The sequence below is a fragment of the Mus pahari genome, chromosome 3, assembly GCF_900095145.1.
Source record: "Mus pahari chromosome 3, PAHARI_EIJ_v1.1, whole genome shotgun sequence".
Taxonomy (NCBI): domain Eukaryota; kingdom Metazoa; phylum Chordata; class Mammalia; order Rodentia; family Muridae; genus Mus; species Mus pahari.
The window spans coordinates 88,227,807-88,242,600 of NC_034592.1; the positions used below are offsets into that span (position 1 = coordinate 88,227,807).

Genomic DNA, 14,794 nt, shown 5'->3' on the forward strand with positions numbered 1-14,794 from the left:
CCTACCTATTTTTTTTTTTTTTAAATTTCTGGGCACAGTTAAAGAAATGTGTCCCCAACAAGTGTACAGGCAGCGTGGTGAAATGGAGAGCAGGCTGGGGCATGAGTCAGCAGGCTGGGGGCATGAGTCAGCAGGCTGGAGCATGAGTCAGCAGGCTGGGGCATGAGTCAGCAGGCTGGAGCATGAGTCAGCAGGCTGGAGCATGAGTCAGCAGGCTGGGGCATGAGTCTGCAGGCTGGGGCATGAGTCAGCAGGCTGGGGCATGAGTCAGCAGGCTGGAGCATGAGTCAGCAGGCTGGGGCATGAGTCAGCAGGCTGGGGCATGAGTCAGCAGGCTGGGGCATGAGTCAGCAGGCTGGGGCTCGACCCTCCACTTGTCTGGAGTTTGCCTTCCTCCTTGCAAACCATTGAGATCCTCTATGGCTTCTGTGACTGTCTGGAAGGTCATGATGATCTGAGCTCACTGCTGCCTCCTCTGGGCTCCCGTGGAACCTCATCTCATTTTTATATCATGTGATTTTAACCATCTAAACTCAGTTTCCTATCTGGGGACCTATTACCTCTATATGATTAGAAGACTCTTTAGGGGAGGAACAACATCTTAGTCCCAGGAGGCTTTAATCATGGTAGAACATGAGCATATTAATGTTTTCATTAATTTAAGGTTTTCTTTGCATAGACTTCTTGAACCCATGGTGTCTAGCTGAAAAGGGCAGCTGATTTACCATGCTCTATTTTAATTGTCCCGATTAAAATATCATCACCCCATTTCATAGGTTCTGCCAAGACTCCAGTGAGCGGCGGCTTCATCTTCCTAGCAATCTGGAGCTATACCACTGTTAACTCTGGATTCATGATCTTTCTGGAAGTTACTGGAGCCCAAAGCTTAGACACTGTCTTTCTGAAGCATACATATTCTATGGTCTAGAAATTTCTTTCTCACATTCCAAGAATTTGCCAAATCCACAAAGTCCCGTGTTGATACGCCACATGGATGGAAAGCTGATGTTATTGATAAAGTGGAGCAATGTAGCTGGCGATATCAGTCTTACACCATTAGCATGAAAAGGTTGAGTTTCTTTGGCTCTTTGTTCATTCAAGTGCATCGAATGCCCGCGTGGCTGGGTTTAGGCATTGCGTTAGTCTATCAGTAAAATCTTGCACTGGCCACAGTGTTCTGCAAGCTGATTTCGGATTTGGACTATAACTGGCCATTGGTAGAAATATACCATATATACACATGGAAATTACAAAAATACATTTTATTTATAGCTGATTTCTTATTAAGTAACAAAAGACTAAGACTATGAAAGATCAACCAGCATACTAAAAGGGCGCTCACTACCTAACATCATCCCCACAAGAGACTTGTCTGGGGATTCCACGACATTATCATCTCTGAACATTCCAGAAAGGACAGTTTGCTATAGGGAAGTAAAAACGGCTCCTTGGGGAAGTCCTGTGCTTTGACAGTTTGAATCTCCTGTTCTGATCAGTTCCAATCCTCCTCCCCTCTCTCTTCCTTCAGTAAAGACCAAAGAAACTCATGAAGACAATGCATAGATGGGTTAGGAGGGACATGGGGACAGCGGAAGCAAGATGGGTCATGGGTGAAGGTGGGGTAGGACCATGTTCCCCAATACACACCAAACTGACCCACTGACACCATACATGGCTCCCAAAGCTAGGGTGGAAACTTAGGGTTTCCTTTACTTCTGGTACCCCAAATCGGTTTTATTTGTACAAGAGGGGTCATCTGTGGCTGGTACCCCACAGCTACAAGGCAGTGTTTCCACCCAGGACTCTGCAAGCTGATGCTCCATACCAGGGAGAGAGAGAGAGAGAGAGAGAGAGAGAGAGAGAGAGAGAGAGAGAGAGAGAGAGAAGGGGACATTACTCCCCAGGGTAACATCCTTGCCGGCTCAGCAAGTTTCCTCCTGCGTCCATCCACCATGGAGAACTGGTGAACTCCACAGACTTTTAAGAAAGATGTCTTAATTTCACGTAAGATTTCCTACATTCAGAGGTTTCTAGGGACAGACACTGCCGCTTGGGAAGACCGTGGATCCACCTTTCCCACTTCTAATGGAATTGGTCATGGTCTGCTTCGTACCACTCGGCAGTGCATGCCTCACGCCACTGGGTAGGAGATAGATCTTGTTAAAGTTGATGCATCTATTGTTCCCTCCGGATGGCCAGGTTCTCAAGCCATCCTCAATATGGACAAAGCAAAACCTCCACAAACAACTGCTTCTCTTCTGTAGGCTCCCAAGCCTCTTAGCACCGATTGTCTTTCATTTGGATACTGATTTGCAGGAGACTCTATTTCCAAAATGACAACACCTCTTAAACAGCCCTTCAACCCAAGTCTGCCATTCTGGCTCACTGCCGCTCTTTCTTGGCCTTTAATTAACAGGTGGGGGAGAAAAGGAGTCAGGACTATTTATAGGCACAGCCATTGGAACTGATTTCCATCCAATTCATTTGACTTTGAACATGAACCTTTAAAAGCAAAGAGAATCAAGTTTCTTGGCTTGAGAGTCAGTATCTCCCTTATAGACTAGAGGTGATATTTTTTAAAGCAATTGTGGTCATGGCTCAACTCGAGAGTACAGTCTGGTGGTTAATCACACTCCTGTGTTGCCTTTAACACAGAAAGAGAACATGCAGAGGTCACTGAAGACAGAGCAGCATTCTCTCCCTCCTGGTGACTTATGAAAATGGGACATTGGACAGGAACCTGCAGGCTAGCTAGTGCCTCTCACGACTAGGGCTCCTTGGGGACTTTCCACCCACAGTCCAGACATTCAGCTCAACAGAATTTCAAGCACAGGGTCCCTGTTAGGGACTTGTTGACCCACAATGGGCTGCAGAAGTCAGACTCCAGTTGTTCACAAGTTTCCTGCTTTCCTGCAGCCCCACTGTTGGCTCTTAGAATCCGAGGGTGAGAAAGACCATGTCTATTGTTATTTATTATCCAGAGCCTCCACCGTTAGGGGAGAGGAGCCCAAAGCCTGTTGGCTGCCTTACAGCCTTCAAGTGCAGATCCCCTCAGAGTTGAGGCTTTAGACCTGGAACTCAAACATGTCTGTCTGCTTCTTGGCCAACTTGGCTACTTCCTCTCGGATAGCCTTCACAAGGGCTGCTGTGGAGATGTTGGTCAGCGGAGTGTCCGGAGGCTCATTTTCTGTCAGGCTTTGCTGTGAGGCAGCTGCAGAGGGGACAGGGGCCTGCTCTAGGCTGGGGTGAAGGTTGGTTGGCTGGCTATACTGGCGAGGGAGCCTGGAGGGGGAGCTCTGTTGGTAACGTGACCGGGGGTAGGCCTCGATGTACCCAGGAAGAGGGACCTGCACAAGAGGTTGGGAGAGAGAAGGCACTCACGTTAGGAGGAAGCTCAAGGCATAAGATACACTCAATAACAGAAGCAGGAGGTGACAGAGGTCACGGAAAGAGGTCTAGAGGTGAACTGTAATCGCGGGCTACCGTGCAGCCATAACTATCCAAACTTGGAGTTAGGTTCTTTAGCAAACAGCTAGTAGCCTTGGATTCAATAAGTACGCTGTCTGGATAAATTAAATAGATGTCTTTCAACTTAGCTGAAAACATTAGTAATATATTGGAGCTCACAGTTGAATGACCCTGGCTTACTTTTTAGTTTAAGCACAACTGAGTAATCGGAACTGTTGCAATTTTTTTTTACTAACAACAATGGCTAATATCCACTGAGCCCTAATGGTTTTCACACAGTATCTCATTTAATTCTGCAAGCAGCAGTCTACTGGTAGGTGTCATTATCCTCGTCACATAGGTGAGAACAATGAAGCAAAGGACACGACCATCTAAGGAAACAGCCACTAAGCCACCAAGACATGCTTTGCACAGGTGTACCTGACTCCAAGCACAGAGAATTAATTCGTGCACTACAGTGTTTTCGATATGGGTACACTATCACATTCTTGAAAAAAATAAAATAAAGTCTGTTCATTGAAAGTGAAGGCACATCATTCTTTACTTAACTATATAGAAGTCTCCAAGAGTAAGGCAAACGAAAAGTTTCAAATCCAGAAGCGTCTTGCCCCCAGAAACAGTACCACATGTGGAATGCTGTTTGGTCCACAGAGACCTTTATATCCCCAGATGCTGCCTAGAAGGCTGGAGAACTGAGCATGGAGGATGCAGTGGGGCATGCAGAACACAGTGCTGTGGGGCAGGCACAGAAAATGTGTGGGGTCAACATTTCCAGGAAGGCCAGACAGGAGGGAGAGCAAGAGCAAAGGGGAATAGAGGGGTGGGCTGGGTGAATTGTGTCCCCAAAGCGTCCTGTCTAAAAGCAACTGAATGCTCGTCTACCCGGCTACCCATTGTCTTGGACACACTTGTGAGAAGTAAAGGCTGAGCCTCTGTAGTGGACCTGATGCCCACTCAGGCATCACGTGCATTGTGTGCACAGGCCCACTCTCTGTGCACCATGCTGGCCTTGGTGGTCCCTCCAGCCCTGTCTCCTGACTTCTGGGATTACAGACACACACCACCACATCTGGCCTCCTTCTCCATTAACACACATGTTCATCTGCGGCCATTGGGGAGGAGGGAGCAGGATAGCTGTCTAAATCTCTTCAGGCTACCGTAACAAAATATCACTGGCTAGGGAGCTTATGAAGAACAGACAGTTATTCCTTATACTTATGAAAGCCGGGGACTCCAGTGTCTGGTGAGAGGCTCCTTTCTTAACTCCTGCCTTTTCCTGTCACCCACATGACTGAAACAGCAGGGCACCTGTGTGGAGGCTCCTTCTATAAGAACATTAATCCTATTTGCAAGTGTCTCACCCTCACAAACCAAACACCTACCCAAAGCCTACCTACGAAAGCCATCACTGTACCAGTGCCGATTTTGGAACAAGAGTCAGGTAGAGGGACACAAACCTTCAGACATTTGGGATGGGGGTGGGTACACGGCAGGATTGTGGCTACTCTGATGGTCCCTCGAGAGGGTAGGATTCTGAGACCATGGGCTGGTAACCCTTCATGGGTGTCAGCAGAGGAGAAGCCAACTTCAGCAAAGTCTGGGTGGATCTGGAAGAAATGGTCTCTGAGGCTGCCTCAGTGGTCCAGGTGAGGCAGGAGGACCCACTCAAGGGAAGTAATTGGATTGATGCCTTAAGTTTGAGTTTGGGGTTTAAATTTCACCACAGGACTTTGTAAATTAAAAGGGAGGTGAGTGGGTCAAAAAGCTGCTATTGCCTCTACACACAAAGACTGGAAGGCTTCCCCTGTACTATGGAGGAAGCCCAGATTTGGACTGTCCTGCTTATCCAGCCACAAGAGCTAAGAATATATGAGTGACAGGAGCTGACCAAGAACCAAGGTCAGAATACAAGAAGCCTTTGAGATTATGGCCCAAGTTTCCATTCTTTCTGAGAATTTTTCCAGCCTGACACCAGTCAAGTGTTTCCACGCAGTTTCTCTGGTGTGGTGGACATTCCTCCTGGGGCCATCACCACCTGTCTCAGGCCATCAGTGTTGTGAAGGCAGGCTCCTTCCACCCCCACTTTCGCTCTGCTTGTCCCATGCTCATAATTCTGCCTAGTATAATTCTCCCAGAGCCTGGAATTCTGGGCACAGTTCGGAAATCACTGGAGGATGGTCAGTAGGTGCCAAATGTGTTAGGAGGAAGCTGCTACATTTCACACTTAGCTAACTGCATGAACCAAAGTAGAGAGAGTCAATACACAACCCCCTCTGTGGCATCAAGCCTTCATGCTAGTGGCTAGAATCAGCAAGGGACAGCCCAACTGGGGTGGTCTCAGGAATGGAGGAGATGAGGAAATAGACTCTTTGTAGGCTAGCACCATTATGCTGTGCTGGCCAGAATCCAGGGCAGCAAATACTACTCCTTGACAGACATCACCAATCGATCACACACAAGCTCCTGATAAGTCTTTGTTGTGATTCTGAATGTAAACTACATTTCACAAGCTCATGTATTTGAACTTGATCTTCAGCTAGTGGTGATGTTTGGGAAGGTTCTGAAATCTTTTAGAAGTGGGAGGAAGAATAGAGCACATTCATTTCAGAAGTACTCTGTATGCAATGTGGCAAGGATTTTTATATTTTAGAAACCAAAGATGCAAGCTTTGGTCAACAGGAAGGATTATACACATAGGAGCACCACTGATGTTGTTGTTAAAACTCAGTGTAACTTCCTGCTGCAGGGTATAGTGACCACAGGGCTTTGGACAAAGATATTGCCAGAGTTCAGTGTCAAGGTGTTTCCCAATGCTAGGAATTTATTCCAAAGGCAGCCACCAATGCTGAAAGTGACCAAAGAGTGCAGGAAAGTTCAGGTTCTTCTTGGGGAGTAGCCTTCCCATTCTATATCAGGTGAGCTTACTTAGGGACCAGACAACCCACTAAGGATATCATAGGTGGCTCTGCTATTTTTATTATTATCATTTTTTGCATTGGCATGTCTGGTAACGCCAAAGGCAGTTATCACATTCCTATATGGATTGAAGGGAATTCCTGTGTCACATTCCTGCGTGGATTGAAGGGAGACGTCAAATGACCAGGATAAACAAAGGATCGGGTAGAAGTCAAGGAGGAAGTCTTGGGATCTACCATACAGTGGTTTCAGGGTTCCTGAGGCTTTGCTTGCTGACATTTGATCTAAACTTTTATAGAATGTGACAGCTGAAAGAAACAAGTTAATAAACACTTCAAAGTGTTTGAAAAATATGAATTATAACTCTGGTTCTCGCTTTTTTCTAGATGTGTGGCCTTAGGCATTATATCACATGACTAAGCCTTAGTTTCCTTATCTGCAAAATGGGAGAAGCCATGGGGAGCATAAAACTCTCTTGATCAAACTGTTGTGAAGATTAAATATGACAGTTTAATGAAACATCTAACATGGAGTCTGGCATATACACACAACAAATACTAAACAGATAGTAGTTATTACTATAAAACTTACCTGGTTAAAGCCACCCTGCTAAGAAGAGGTTGGATGTATGCTAGAAGATATGCTAGAAGACAAGTTTCAGATTCCTCCATTGGAGGTCACATGCCTTACCACTCCACCTCCTTTAAAACTACTCACTTCACCCACCAGCATGGTGAGAGGGTCCTGAGAGAACCAGACACTGGTCTTTGTCTTTCATCTCACTTTCTCCCTGAGGTGTGCCTAACAAGGGAAGTTTTATGAGAGCATCAGCCAGGGTCTCACCGAATCAGCCCACTGGCTCGGGAGCTCATTCTCTCCTGCATAGGACATCCAGGCCTGGCTCCTGTAGGATGAGGGTGGTGTTGGGATGAAGTAGCCGGTAAAGCCGGGTCTGTTGGCAGCTGGGATGGCAAACACCGCTGGCACCGTGTTACCTGCACAGAGGAAGTGGGTGTGAGATCAGGAGAAGCTGGACTCTGCATCCAGACCCTGACCCAACCAGAACCGAATAAACTCCATTTCACAGATGACCTGGCTGCCTGGTGGGACCAAAGTCTCGGTGAATCAGGACTGGCATGAGATGCATGCTCTGGGCTATAATTCTGACACAGCTCCATATAAGGCAGAGGAGACTCAGGCTATAGGGACTCCATCAAATGTAGGGCAGAGTGCTGAGATTCTAGATAAGGCATCGGCAGGGAGGGCAGCTGAGGTGGAGGATACCTGGCTCTCCTTACTGGAGCTCTTCCAAGGTTACTGTGACTGCCAAGGGGAGCAGGTGGCTCTCTACTCAGGGTATTTGGTATAGAGGCCAAGTGGGGCTAAGGCCCAGGCTGTGTTCTTTGTAGGGGGTGGGGTCTGCATCCACCTTTTTTTCCCATTTCATGAGATGCTTTACAGTGTTAGCAGTGCCTCCCCTTTCCTACCCTCCCATCCTCGAAGAGGACGTCGAGAGTCCAGCTGGCACCCATCACACTGAGCCTGCATGGACTCTAGCTCAGGAGGCTGGAAACCTAGGTAGGACTCTGACACTGGTCCAGATTAGGGGATGCAAGCGAACAGGTCATTGTGGAGGAAGTAGGGGGCCTCATTCAGCCCCTATCACCTGCCTAGTCAATACGGCGGGCATCATGTGTTGTGGTTGAGACCGGCTTTCTAGGTTTTGAAGTCTGACTCCCTCTATGGAGCCTCCGTCCACTCCCTCATCTTCTCCCCATAGCCTTGACCTTGTCCAGAGGAGAGCACACCAGTGCTGTCTTCCTGGCAGAACTTATGGTTTTAAAGGTTCAACAAAAGCAATCAAAAAGAATGGATTCCACCAGAGGAATTCCTGGAAACCACGGTTTAATAAGTGTTGGCAACTGGTACTGGCAGGTTTAGCCATGAGGGTATGACATGAATACAATAAAAATTTAACCAGTTTACATACAAACTAGGACATGTGCAAACCTCCAATTCCAACACCAAAAACAAAAACAAAAACAAAAAAACTTGGAAATGACCCTTCTATCCATCAAAAGGATGCTCTGTGGCAGATCATGTCATAGGGCACCAACATGGAGGTGGAGTGAGTGGCTAACTTGTGCTTATATAGCCTTCTGGAGAAGCCCTGCAAACTTGTTGAGTCAGAAAAAAAAAAAGGTGCAGGAAGAAGCGTGTAGCATATGATTTGTGAGAATTTAAAATGCACACAGCACCAGCATGTATCTTTGCATAGGGCACATAGATCTAAAACTTAGAGTCGGAGGACGATGGTCATCTTGGGGAAGGATGGCTATGTGTATGCGCTGTAAAGGTAAAATAAACAGAAACCTGAAATACGACATAGTGACACTGCTTTGACTTTCGCATAACTAGGTATTTTGCCTAGTTTCAGCCTTCTCTCTCTCTCTCTCTCTCTCTCTCTCTCTCTCTCTTTCCCTCCCTCCCTCCATCCCTCCCTCCCTCCCTTCCTTTCTTTCAAAGTAAAAACCAGTATCTCCTTTGGTTGATGCCAGTGAGGTCAGAGGACCCTGACATGCGTGCAGTGGCTCTGGTTCCTGAGGGTGGCAGTTTGTGCAGACTGGGAGGATTCAGCACAGGGAAAGGAACTTTCTCTTCTGGCTCACCTGAGTAATTTAAAGCCGACTGATCCAACTGTGTCACCGACACAGGACCTCTGGACACCTGGGCAAATGAGGCACTGTCATGCAACTGGGTGGGCTCAGGTCCCGTGGACTCCGCCATCCGGGTCTTGCTGCCGATGTCTGAGGTGGACCTGGGCAGGGTGGAGGGGCCGTGTGAGCATGCCTCAGGCATCGGACAGTCACATTGCACTTAGAAGTAGCCTGAAGCCTTCTAGCCCCATCCTCATGAGGTCCTGGGTCTGATTTGCCCCAATTAGCAAAAGGACCGCTGGTGGTGTCAGAGTGGCTGGAGGCTTGGAGACCTGCAGCAGTAGGGTTGGGTGGCTTTTTTTTTTTTTTTTTCTTTTTTTTTCCTCCTGTTTGAGGTTAGTTCTCTAAGGATGGTTCTGGATAGTAGAATATTTAATTTCCATGTAAAGGCAGAAAGGCAATTAGTTCTGGGTATTAGCTGGGGATGGTAGGCCATGTCATAGGACTGATGACATCAGCAGGAGCCAATGAGATGGACAGCTTTGCTTCTAACATGTATTCCTGGCCTAATGCTCTGGGAAGGGGAGTGACATCCTCGTGTTGGTGAGGATGGCGGATGGTGCAGGAGGTGGAGGTGGGGGATTGGAAGAAGAAATGGGTAGATGGATGACAGCTATCAGACACCTGCCACAAAGGACCTCTGATCTGGAACTAACAGGAGTAGCTCAGCCCCCTTCACTCCTTAGGGAGGCTACGGAGATCTGACAACACCACTGGGTGGGATAGCCAGTGTGGGTGTCTTCATTTCTCCTCCCCCCTCCCCTGCCTGTTTGCTCCCACAGTCCTGTTTCAGAAGACCCTTCTCAGGGAAGCTCCTGGACGTGCCGTGTACACACTGCTGAGAGCCCTTCCTGAGAAATCCTACAGAGTTTACAGAGAAGGGGCTAAAGCAGGGGCCCAAGAGGCAAGGCAATCTGCATGGAGTCACACTGCAGGCCTTTGGCGGATCAGCTTCTTACCACCCACCAGGTTGCCACTGGCCTCATGGGGCAATGACAAGCCAGCTTGACCCTGAACCATCAGAGCTGAAAACAAAATCTCTTTCTAGGGGAGCTCACTTATTAAAAAACAAAACAAAACAAAACAAAGCAAAACTCCACAAAGTCCACGCCTGTGGCCCACAGATGGGCTGACTAGTATGCTGTAGGTCAGGGCCAGGACAGTGACCTATGCATTCCCCAGGATAGGGTCATCATCTCCTTGGGCATCAGAGTTAGTCCTTCCTTCCCCAGAGCTCCTGGGTTTTCTATGTCTTGTCCCACTTCATTAAAGATGTGTGCTGGCTGCATCAGTAAAAAAACAGAGAAGACTTAGCAAATGCCTCGTACTGAGTTGCGTGAATCCAACCTTTCTCTCTGAAAGTCAGGGCTGGGAGTGGGTGCCCGGACCTATTCCCTCGTCCCCGAGACACCGCCCTGTGAGTAGCAAAGGGAATTGTGGGTATGCAATCATGACAGGAAGAAGCCACACCTACTATTTTCATATCTTCAAGGCCCATCTTCAATGGGCAATCAAGGTACAGGGCAATCAACCTCCAGTGTTTTTGACTGTGGGGTCTCGGGGACTGTCTATTTAGAAAGACATGCAAATTGCTCAGTGTGCTGGTGTCTCTACTTGCTTCATGATTCTTCTATGTTCCAGTCACAGGGAACCACCTTGAAGAGGGGCAGTAAACTTGAGTTTACTTGTGCAGTGTGCACCAGAGTCAACAGCCCTGTGGGGGTGGGGGGGTGGGGGGAGGTGTCAAGTATTTTACAAATATCCCAAACAAAGCCAAGAAAGGAACACGTTACCGCCTGAGAGAAGCCACGGCCACAGGGCCTGTTCGAGGAGGAACAGGGGGTGGGGGAGAGCCCATGACCATTTCAGGAAGCTGGGAGAACCTGTAAGCCTGTGAAGAGACAAGCAAATTAGAGAGAGTTGATAAAACCCAATTCACTCAGCACATAGCTTCTTTGAGGAGGAAGTACACCTCCAAGGGCCAGGCTCTCCTTCTTTCCTCATAGGAGTTCCCTAGATCTTCCTTCAGGCCATCCCCGGTCTCATCACATACAGTCTTACCAATCATGGCTGATTTGCAGGGACCCCTGCAGTTCCACAGCAGCCTTAGAACACACCCTCCTCCGGACACAACACAAAACACAGTATCGGCCCTGGTGGCTTCCCCGTACTACAGGAGTTTCTCCTGGTTCTGCTCGTACCTCCTTCTTTTATACCGTTCATCCTGTCCCACAGTCCCTTAGAAGCCTTTTTGATCTGTCTAAGGAAATAACTACTCTCTGGTTAAATTATATGGCTGCTTGCTTATTTATTATCTGTCACCAGCTAGACTGTAATCTGAGGTTTTAAGGGCAAGATTCTGTTGTCAGTAATTCCATGCCTGGAATAGTGCCCCATACATACGAGAAGATCAATAAATGATAGAGTGGAAGAGGAATGAATGACTCATTGGAGGTGGCTTCCTTTGTCATGGAACACAGGCTTAATGTGGGGAAGGAATGGATTTGGGGGGCAAGAGGATCTGGTGAAGGGACTTTATATTCCCAGGTGAGTCCGGTGACTTCTGTGGACTTCAGTGTCCCCTTTTGAAGTGGAGACATTGATGCTGTGCTGAGAGCTACTGAGAAGACTGGCAAGGGTGTGTGCACGCACAGACTCTGCAACTTACAAAGGCACCTTTCCCAGATAAGGGATGGGCACTATCACCAAAGCAAGGACTTTAATCCACATGTGAGGGGCAAGACAGACAGGATCAGAGAGGGTCAGGCCAAGGCCTACTGTAGTGAGAGAAAAATCTAGAGATGCTCTTAGTGTAGACAAAGCTCAAATTGTCTTTTTAGGGCAGCGTGCTTGCCAGCAGGACTCTCACAGAACATGAAGCCGGGCCTGTAAACCCCAAAGCTTTGGGATAAAATGCTGCAGCCAGGGTAGGGCATGAACAGGATTCCTCGAGCTGAAAGAGGTCTCCCACCTGTCTCCAGCAGTACAAGCAAACGACCTACCCATGTAATAGCAGTGAGGCCGTAGAGAAAACACACTTTTTAAATGCACCCTGAAAATCAAGAGCTGTAATAAGGGAAATCTCGGAGGACAACCCTGGTTTCCTCCCTCCCCTGCATCTCAGCAAACTAAAACAAAACTGCGAGCTGACACCAGATGTGGAAACAGTGAGCAGGAAGCAAATGTAAAAGATGGGGCTGCCAAGAAGACAAGTGGGGCAGCCTAAGTCCTTATGAGATCAGGCCTCTGCACAGGCAGGCGGAGATAGCTGTGCCTGGCCTCTGTACGGGCAAGCGGAGGCAGCTGTGCCTGGCAGGCCTTGGCCTCTCCTTGGGAGTGGAACTGGTGAGGTTCCAAGGTCTAGATGGAAACACCTGGAAGTTCTCTTTGGAGCGGAGTTTCCCCAAAGTAGGCTCACACGATTAGCACAATTAAAAATTAAATACGAACTTGTACTACAATCTGGAGCTTATGAAGTATACCAGAAGGGTAGAATGAAAGTCAGTACCAAAGAAGCAGACACAGATCTTTAAACACTTTCAAGTGTCAGCTGTCCAGACATAAAATAAAAAAATAACATTGTAACAACTGGTTTTAAAGCGTTACTTGACCCGGGCTGATGGTTCAGTGGTTAGGAGCACACACTATTCATAGGCTCCAAGTGAAATTCCCAGGACCCATATCAGGCAGCTCATAGCTGCCTGTTACTTCAGCTCTAACACCCTTTTCTGGCCCTATGGGAATTGCACTCACATGTATAACAAATTCATGTTCTCACATAACCCATATCACGTAATTTAAAATAAAGATACATTTTTAAAAAGTATTAACTGACAAAATTGGGTTGTCACTAGGAATGATAGAGCATACTCAAAAAACAACCTTCAGATGTAAAACAGGGTTCATGAGATAAATCTCTCAGTTGTCAGGGAATTAAAGTGTGCATTAAGAACTAATACACAGAGAATTAAGAATCTTGGAGATAGATCTGAGGAACTTAGTAAAAATGAACTGCAGAAAAAAAAGAAAGGAAGGAAGGAAGGAAGGAAGGAAGGAAGGAAATTGAAAATGTGAGAAGAAAAGATGCAGAGTTAGAGGATGAACAGGCCTGACATGTAAGTCTAGGTGCCCAAGGGCAGAAGTGGAGAATGCTGTTGAGTGACCTCAACATTGCTCCCACTTTATCTATTTATTTATTAGGTAGAGTCTCCCACTGAACCCAGCAAGTGCTCTATCCACTGGGCCATCTTCACACATCTGCGAAACCATTTTGACAGACCTTAAGATGTACACAAAGGCAGCTTATCTGATGTGACCGGTCCCTTATTTCACAACTCCTCGGTTGAGCTTCCTGGAACTCCGAGTTTTGTGGACGGATTGAAAACCTTTGTCCTGGATGTCTTCCCAGCCGTGCCTTCCACGATTCTCAACAGTTCTACAAGTGAAGTGTTCCCTTCCCCAAATAAAGGGGTTAGCAACCCCTCTGCCTCTTCTGGTCTCTGATGCTATTCAGCAAACAGGGCAGACATCTATTTTTATCTCTGGTTCCTGGGAGGCCTATTCTGGACCCAGCATAGCTCGCCAGCCAAGAAAAGCTTCCTATATTGCCTGTCTAATAGTTAATCACTAAAAAGTCTGAACTTCTGTTGAGCAGTAAAGGAGTCCCCTTTATTGGTAGGCATTTTCAGGCATAAAGCACACAACTACCTAGGAGAACAGACCCCACACTCTTGGGCTATGTCCTTAGAACTTTGGTAGTCACATAAACAGCAGAGAGGTGGCCATTGCCATGTGTGCACGGGCTAAGAAAATCTTCCTACATTTCCCTCTGCGTAGTTGCAGAGGTTCTATGTGCCCTGTCTTCCATCACAGTCCCCTTCCTGGGTCCATGCATTTTTTATTTCTGGGTCCAGCATTTATTAGGTCTTATATGGTGGGGACCCACTTCCTCCTTTGCTACTAGAAGCTATTATTCAAAACTATTGATGGCACCCAAGTTCCTAATTCCATAACTAAGCTTGTGCTCAGTTTGGCATTCAAGACTACATCTTTTGGATTTAGGGGTTTTCCTCTGGACAGGAAAAGCTGGAGACTCAGAAGTGAAGGCAGCCTTTATAAATGGGTTTCAGATCTCCACAGCTGAAAGAGGCTTTGTGTAATTAAATAGGGAAATCTTTAGTCCCAGACACCTGATGGTAATGTGAAAAGACTGAAGGTGGTATTTCAGGCCCACCTGCATTAGGGGTGAAGGATCAGAGGAAGCCATCTTCCCTAGCAATCTCTGTGGAGTGAGCACAGACATACAGGGACCGCTTATGAGCATGCATCTACCAAGAAGGAGACAGCTGGGTACATAAACCTCAAGGGCAGCACTATAGCAATAAAGGGTGGATAGGAGCTTCCTAGTCAGAGCAGGCTTGGGGTTCCTGGGCTTTGTATTAGCAGGAGAAGGTAGACCCATAGGCCAAAGCTAAGCTGTCCTCACTAGGAGCTGCACCAGTCAGCCTCACTTTACTATAACTACCCGAGAGAATCTACTTATCATCCGAGAAAAGTTTTTTTTCCTTTTTATACTTTGACTCGGAGATTGAGATGCTTCAGAATATGGTTGGTTGGCCCAATTGCATTGGTCTTGTGGTAGTGCATCATGACTTAGGTGTGTGTGTGTGTGTGTGTGTGTGTGTGTGTGTGTG

General features: G+C 47.3%; 1 protein-coding gene across 5 annotated transcripts in view; it reads right to left on the bottom strand.

The window, feature by feature from the left end:
* Positions 1–11: 11 nt before the first annotated feature.
* The window catches only part of Kiaa1549l (KIAA1549 like), a 274,999-nt gene continuing 260,216 nt past the window's right edge, over positions 12–14,794 (bottom strand). For all 5 annotated transcript variants that reach the window (XM_029536392.1, XM_021192931.2, XM_029536391.1 and 2 more), the window contains 4 exons: positions 10,895–10,992; positions 9,054–9,202; positions 7,228–7,379; positions 12–3,347 (listed from right to left, as the gene is read on the bottom strand). In XM_029536392.1, the coding sequence (XP_029392252.1) occupies positions 3,066–3,347; positions 7,228–7,379; positions 9,054–9,202; positions 10,895–10,992 (681 nt within the window). In that variant the 3' untranslated portion in view covers positions 12–3,065. The remainder of the gene's footprint in view (positions 3,348–7,227; positions 7,380–9,053; positions 9,203–10,894; positions 10,993–14,794) is intronic.